The following is a 7,318-nucleotide window of genomic DNA, read 5'->3' on the forward strand; positions in this document are numbered from 1 at the left end:
GGAGATTCTATTGGGCTCGAAAATTGGCCGGCGCCGTTTGGGACGCACCGGTGCGAGCCTATTTTCGCTGCCGGCCCCAAAATGCTATGCATTCTCATTTTAGAAAGATGTAAACTCCACTATATATCGTCGCTTTCACCATGATGCTAACTATATTATAAATCGCATCAAAGATGTGACCTCCACTATCCCTTCCACCATGATACTACTTACTATAATATACTAGGTTGTCAGCACTCGCCTCGAAGGTTGTATGCTAGCTTTGCGTAAATTTAGTTTGGTCTTACTCTTACATAAAGCTAGCTTTGCCTCATAAACTCGAGGAAATTGTGGGACTCACATGCATGCGTGGCTCTTTCTTTAGGAAATCAAGACATGTAGGCGGCGATTATGGCAGGACAGGATCACAAGCTGCAAGAGAGAAAAGTTGAGGTATATATGATTGAGAGTAAAAAGATGCTGTAAAAGTTGCCTACATGATGCGAAGTACACAAAGACAGTGAAGCTGACGAGATAGATTTCAATTCAACACAGTGAAGTACACAAAGTCCACACGTACCAATGGTGACGGCAAGCAACGCAACGAGAACATGTTATTCCCAACCCAACAAACTAAAAACAGAAGCCACAACAACCCAGCAAATTAACAATGCGTTCGCTCGTTCGTTCAAGCACGGGCGGCGGCGGGACTGACGTAGACGTAGGCATCCAGCTCGAGGACGGCGTTCCTCCCGCGCCAGCTCGCGGTTTTCCAGAGTACGTACCCGGTGGCCATCCTGAAAGCCCCAGTCCCGCCGACCACCGTCAGCTCCCTCTCCGGCATCGCGATGTCGTTGCGGCCCATCACGGTCAGCGAGCTCCCGTTGTAAGGCCCGTCGGTGAGCAGCACGTTCATGGCGAGGATCATTGCGGGATCGCCCTGGGACGCCGTTACAGTGAATCCCTGGGCGCGCCCGACGACTCTCGACGCCAGCGTAGGGCCCTCGGTAAGGCGGTCGTCCATGACCACTGTGTCGCCGAAGCGGGCGCCTCCGCCGGAGCCCTTCAGCGGCTGGCCAGTCCCGTTTACGACTAGAACGGAGGTGGGTTTGGGGCCAGTGTAGCCGTCGTGCATGTAGAAGTGGAGATGTTTGGGGGCATTCTGCGTGCCGACGCCGTCGACGGCAGAGGCGAAAAAGACTGTGGCCATGCCCGTGAGTAGCGTAGCTAGCGATACATAGGCGAGTAGGGAAGCCATGTTTGATTGTTGAGCATGAGAAGAGGCCGGTGTATTGAGGTTCTTAAATAGCTTAAGCCACTAAGGGCATCTCCAACCGAGCGACCCAAACGGACGCGCTGGGCCGTCCGTTTTGGACCATTTGGGTGGCCGAGCGGACACCCTGACAACGCCCCGCGTCCGCGTGTCCGATGGATGCAGCGCATATGTAATAAAAAACAAAAATGAAAATGAAAAAGGAAAACAACAAAAAATAAATTTAAACTAGTGGTTAATTAAACTTAGCCCTATTTTGGGGAGGTGGCAATTTGGCTCATAGGAGCAAATGCTCTCATTATATAAAATAATTAAAAAACAATTTTAAAAATGTTAAAAAATTATGATATAAATTTGTTGGTGTACATCTTGACATTCTATGTTAGTGCACAAATTTTCGTGGAGAAACAACATTTTATATGGCGTGTACAAAAAAGACAAAAAAATATCATGTACGTAGTCGTGTTATAGCATCAAAACTTGTCTTTTTTACAAAAGCCACAATTATTTTTAGTTTTTTTTGAAAACTTGTGTACCAACATAAAATGTTTAGATGTATATGTAAAAATTTAGTTTAGAATTTTTTGACACTTTGAAATGTGGATTCACATAATGGGAGTATATGCTCCTATGAGCCAAAGTGCATTTCCCCTATTTTGGGCAATTTTTACACAAAAGAAAGCCCTATATGGGCTTTAAACTAAAAAAAAAAGCAAACCCTAGCCAGGGTTTGCGAGCACGGTGGCCGCCGGCAGTACTACTCCCAGTAGTACTCGTCGTCGTCGCCGTCGATGAGGACGACGCCCCCGGCGGCGACGCGCTGTTCCGGCTCGAAATGCCGGAGGGCGCCGGGGACTCCGGCCAGGGCGACCACTGCGCCCTTTCCCAGGCGGAGTGCGGGTCCGGAGGGCTCGCCGGCCTGCGCAGCCGTGCCCTCCGCGCGGACTCCTTCCAGAGCTGCTCCTCCGCTGCGGCCTGCAGCTCCGCCTCTAGCCTAAGCGCGGCCCGACGCGCGCTCCTCCTCCTCCCGGAGCGCCGCCTGGCGCGTGGCCTCCTCCTGCCGGCGCGCCATCTCGAGGAAGGCCCACGCCTCCGCCTGGGCGTCCTCCTGGGCCTTCCTGGCCTTCTCCTCCAGCGCGGAGGCGCGCAGCGTCTCGGCGAGGTGCGGCCATTTGGCCAGCTCGTCGAGGTCGCGCTGCTCGCGGGACGCCGCGAGCGCCGCCTGCAGCTCCGGGTCGTCCTCCTCCTCCTGGGGCTGGGGCTGCGGCTGGGGCTGGTGCTGCGGCTGGGGCTAGGGCTCGTCGATGTAGAGGCCGCCGGGGCGGCGGCCAGCCCGCCTTGTAGGTGTGCGCGGCCTCGCGCGAGGCCGCACCGTCGCGGACGTGAAGCACGTGTGCCGACGCGTATCGTGCTCTACCTCGAACCATAAGTCCCAGTTGGGACTTGCGTCGCCGTACGCGGGGTCCTCCTGGAGGTCCGCCGGCAGCTACGCGCGGCGTCTCTGGATCTCCGTGACGCGGGAGCGGCCGGAGCCCGGGATGGGCGGCACCGGAACCCGATCTGGGCTCAGGTGCCAGCCGTGGGGGAGGTGCACGTCCCCTCACGGCATTGGGACGCCGGCGTCCCAGAACATCTGCGCCACCGCTACGGTGACGTAGATCCGGTCGCGTCTGGGAGGAGCCGGCGGCCCCATGGCGAACGCCGCCGGCGCGACTGGTCGGCTGCTGCCGGCCTCGTGGTCGTTCGCGGAAGGGAGGAACTCGCGCTTCGGGGCCATGGCGGCGCGGAAGCTCTAGCCCGCGCGTGCGTGTGGCCGGAGTGGAGAGTGGGGACTGGATAGGGACAGTCCCCCTCCCCCAGTCCACATTTAATAGGACTGGGGCACCGACAGCTGGGCCAGCCACGCGGACCAGGCGGACACGCGAGGACGCCGCGTGCCATCCGCGGCCACGCAAACCCGGCCCAGATTTGGGCCGGGTTTGCGTCATTCCGGACGCCGCGGCCATCCGTTTTTGCGGTGCATCCCCGCGTTGAGCCGCATTTTTGTCCGGCTGGACCCATCCGGACGCGCGGGCGCGGGATGGGTCGCCTCGTTAGAGATGCCCTAAGGTATTAAATTCATACCCTTGGCAAGATTTTGATATTCCGAATTGTTTATTATAGACGTATGATAGATGTGAGGCTGCAACTATTTTTATATTAAATAGTGCATCGATTAGCTAGGGTTTAAACTTGAGATATCTTGCGCTGATACTTTATTGAATTGATGCACTTGCCAACTTTTTCAAAAGTGCAAACTATTAAAAATAGCTAGGTTATTTTTTTAACATAAGGTTTAATCACTAGTACGAGGGAAACAAACAATTTTTCTTCCTTCTAATTAGCATGAAGGGGTATTATATTGGATGCGGTTAGCTGGTTCTAAGTCGGACCAAGAACTAACATAATTCTCAATCACCTAGTTTTATGTCTAATTCATGTCTAACTAGAAATAAAAGCATAATTACACACTCGTGTGTAATTCTCATATAGACGAATAGCAAAACAAAACGGTATTATATTTTTTATCATAGATCGCATACGTATTGTTAGTGTTGTTAGTGCGGCTTTTAGCAAAGTGGCCTTTGCACACATGATGGCCACAGAGTTTGTTATTAGTGTAGTTATATGTTAGTGCGGCTGTTCGCAAAGTTGTCTTGGAGGTCTTTTACGGTATAATTTATTAGTGGTAGTAGTATTAAGTTATAATATCTACAAAACTATTTTATTTGAGAGGTATTCTGGGAAATTTATAGGGTAAAAATATCTTGACATGGATTTGGTTTTATTTGTCACGCCACATCATGATTTGATATTCTGGGATACTTACCATGCATGGATGTGACTAGAATAAGAGAAAGAAAGAAAGCTATCTGTCATGCACATGGAACTTCTGAAGAAGGAAGTAGGGGATATAAATTCTTTACCACCGTCCATTTTCGGTAGTAATGATTTTGTCACTTTCAGCACACTACTTGCTTAAAATATTTTTATTCTACAAATGATTTCACGTAAATTGATGACTCAAAAGATCGATGCAAAGGTGAAATTTGGTTCCAGAGACACCATTGCTCCTCTTTGGCTGGCAGTGTAAGTCGGCACGAGCTCGGCGGCGCGTAGCAGCGGCTTCACTGGGTGCGCGCACTCCATTGCTCCTCCTTGGCAGGCTTCTTCGCCGGATGTCTTGGCTCCTCTTTGGCAGAGCCGGCTGAGCTACTACGCTCGTAGTAGTATGAAAAACATTATAGGATCAACACTACAGAATGGGGCTATATGCCGAGGGCCGGGAACCCTCGGTGTAGTCTGCTTTGGCCGTCTGCGTAGGCTACGCCGAGGGCCGCTCTTGGCATATATAGCTCCTTGGCGTTTAACTCTCTCGGCAAAGCCACTATCGCCGTCGGTGTAGCCCGGCCGCTACGCCGACGGCAAAACCCTCGGCACAGACTTTTACAAAATTCAAAATTCCCTTTTCCAAAAAAATTCAAAAAAAAAATTGAAAAAATATATTTTTTTTCTATATGCCGACGGCAAAACCCTCGGCGTAGACTTTTAAATTTTTTTAAATTTTAATTTCTTTTACACAAATTTTTTCTTTTTTTTACTTTTTTTTACTTGTTTATCTTTCACCCAATACACTTTTAACTCTAACTACACTTAATCTTAGATCAAATTACAATCATGGTTACACTTGTCAGTCGGTCACTTATCCTCACACTACTCAGACCTCAGCACGCTTAACTTCTTGGTTCCATTCGGATGAGCTTCCATTATAGAATTGACACCTCTTGCTGATAATAATAGCATATCAACCCTATTAGCCCTTGAACCGTGATGCACTCCTCTTTATTTTTGAATCCCAAACAATTACTTAAGTAGACAACAATGAATATATAAGTAATAATAATATGAATTCAAATAACAATAAAATGATTTTATTTTTTGGTCTTTTTTCTATTTAATATGGAATAATTAGTATCTTTAAATCGGAAAATCGAAATTCCACAAATAATATGTCTAAATCGATCAGAAAAATGAGAGAAATCTAAATATAACATCCATATCATCATTTGAACCTAAAAATTAGAGGAATCCAAATATGACGCCCAATTTGCCACGTGACCAAAACGGCCCCCTCGGGAGATGCGAAATGGCCGTATCGGGAGATGCGAAATGGCTGAAAGAGCCCCCTGGTGCACCCGTTTACTATCACGCTAAACGGCAAAAAAATCGCAAAAAAAAATCCGTTTTGGCCACATGGATTTTCAGATAGCTAGCGCGCACATATGGCATGTGATATGTGGTGCGAAGGCGGTGTCCTACCACTACGCGGAGGTCTCGCGCAATACTAAAATGCGCCCCATGTAGCTGCTTCACAAAAAAAACCTGTTTTGGTACCCCGAAAATGAAAAAACCATCGCCCATGGGTCGGATTGGAAATCCTCTCCCGGGGCCTTGCTTCCCATCCCAGGGACCACACACGTGCCAAATATGGCCTCGTTCCGACAAACTTTGTGGTGTCACGGGCCGTTTCCTACTCATTTACCCTAAAAGTCATAGAACTCTGGACGTGATAGCCATGTTTGTGAAGGTTTTTCCAAAATAATTGTCGTATCCTAATTCCGACTTTTGAAGTGGTTATTAGGACACATAAAATGACACCAAGCGGCTCCGCGGGATTTTCTGACTTTGTTTAAATTGCCATTTAGCCATAACGGGCCCCCACGGAGATGCGGTATGGTCGTACCGGACGCGCTGGTGCACCCGTTTACCATCGCGCTAAACGGAAAAAAATTCGCACATGAAGTGATATGTCATAGACCTAAAAAAAAATTCTCGGAATTTATTGAGCGACGGAAAGTGTACCCCTAGTTTAAATCCGGTCAGTTTCCAGCGGATTCGGCGGGACATCGCAGGAAGCCGCATGGATTCCCAAATAGCTAGCGCGCACATATGGCATGTGATATGTGGTGTGAAGGCGGTGTCCTACCACTACGCAGAGGTCTCGCGCAATACTAAAATGCGCCTCATGTAGCTGCTTCACAAAAAAAAACCCGTTATGGTACCCCGAAAATGAAAAAAACATCGCCCATGGGTCGGATTGGAAATCCGCTCCCGGGGCCTTGCTTCCCATCCCAGGGACCATGCACGTGACAAATATGGCCTCTTTTCGAGAAACTATGCGGTGTCACGGGCCGTTTCCTACTAATTTGCCCTAAAAGCCATAGAACTCCGGACGTGATAGCCCTGTTTGTGAAGAGTTTTCCAAAATAATTCTCGTATCCTAATTCCGACTTTTGGAGTGGTTACTGGGTCACATAAAATGATGCCATGCGGCTCCACGGAATTTTCTGACTTCGTTTAAATTTCCATCTGGCTAAAACGGGCCCCACGGAGATGCGGTATGGCCATACCGGGCGCGCCGGTGCACCCGTTTACCATCGCGCTAAACGGAAAAAAATTCGCACATGAAGTGATATGTCATAGACCTAAAAACATTTTTCCCGGAATTTATTGAGCGACGGAAAGTGTAGCCCTAGTTCAAATCCGGTCACTTTCCAGCGGATTCAACGGGACACCGCAGGAAGCCGCATGGATTCCCGGATAGCTAGCGCGCACATGTGGAATGTGATATGTGGTGCGAATGCGGTGTCCTACCACTACGCAGAGGTCTCGCACAATACTAAAATGCGCCCCATGTATGCTTCACAAAAAAAATCGTTTTCGTACCCCAAAAATGAAAAAACCATCGCCCATGGGTCGGATTGAAAATCCTCTCTCGGGGCCTTGCTTCCCATCCCAGGGACCACGCACGTGCCAAATATGGCCTCGTTCCGAAAAACTATGCGGTATCACGGGTCGTTTCCTACTCATTTGCCCTAAAAGCCATAGAACTCCGGACTTGATAGCCCTGTTCGTGAAGGGTTTTCCAAAATAATTGCAGTATCTCAATTCCATCTTTTGGAGTGGTTACTAGGACACATAAAATGATGCCATGCAGCTCCGCGAGATTTTCTAACTTCGTTTAAA

The 7,318-nt window shown here is 49.0% G+C and overlaps 1 protein-coding gene across 1 annotated transcript; it reads right to left on the reverse strand.

Moving 5' to 3' along the window:
- Nucleotides 1-667: 667 nt before the first annotated feature.
- On the reverse strand, nucleotides 668-1,189 carry LOC124648819 (dirigent protein 1-like). The gene has a single exon (XM_047188517.1). It carries the CDS (start codon nucleotides 1,187-1,189, stop codon nucleotides 668-670), a length of 522 nt encoding a protein of 173 aa, XP_047044473.1.
- Between the last annotated feature and the right edge of the window lie 6,129 nt (nucleotides 1,190-7,318).

The sequence above is a fragment of the Lolium rigidum genome, chromosome 4 (assembly GCF_022539505.1).
Source record: "Lolium rigidum isolate FL_2022 chromosome 4, APGP_CSIRO_Lrig_0.1, whole genome shotgun sequence".
Lineage (NCBI taxonomy): Eukaryota > Viridiplantae > Streptophyta > Magnoliopsida > Poales > Poaceae > Lolium > Lolium rigidum.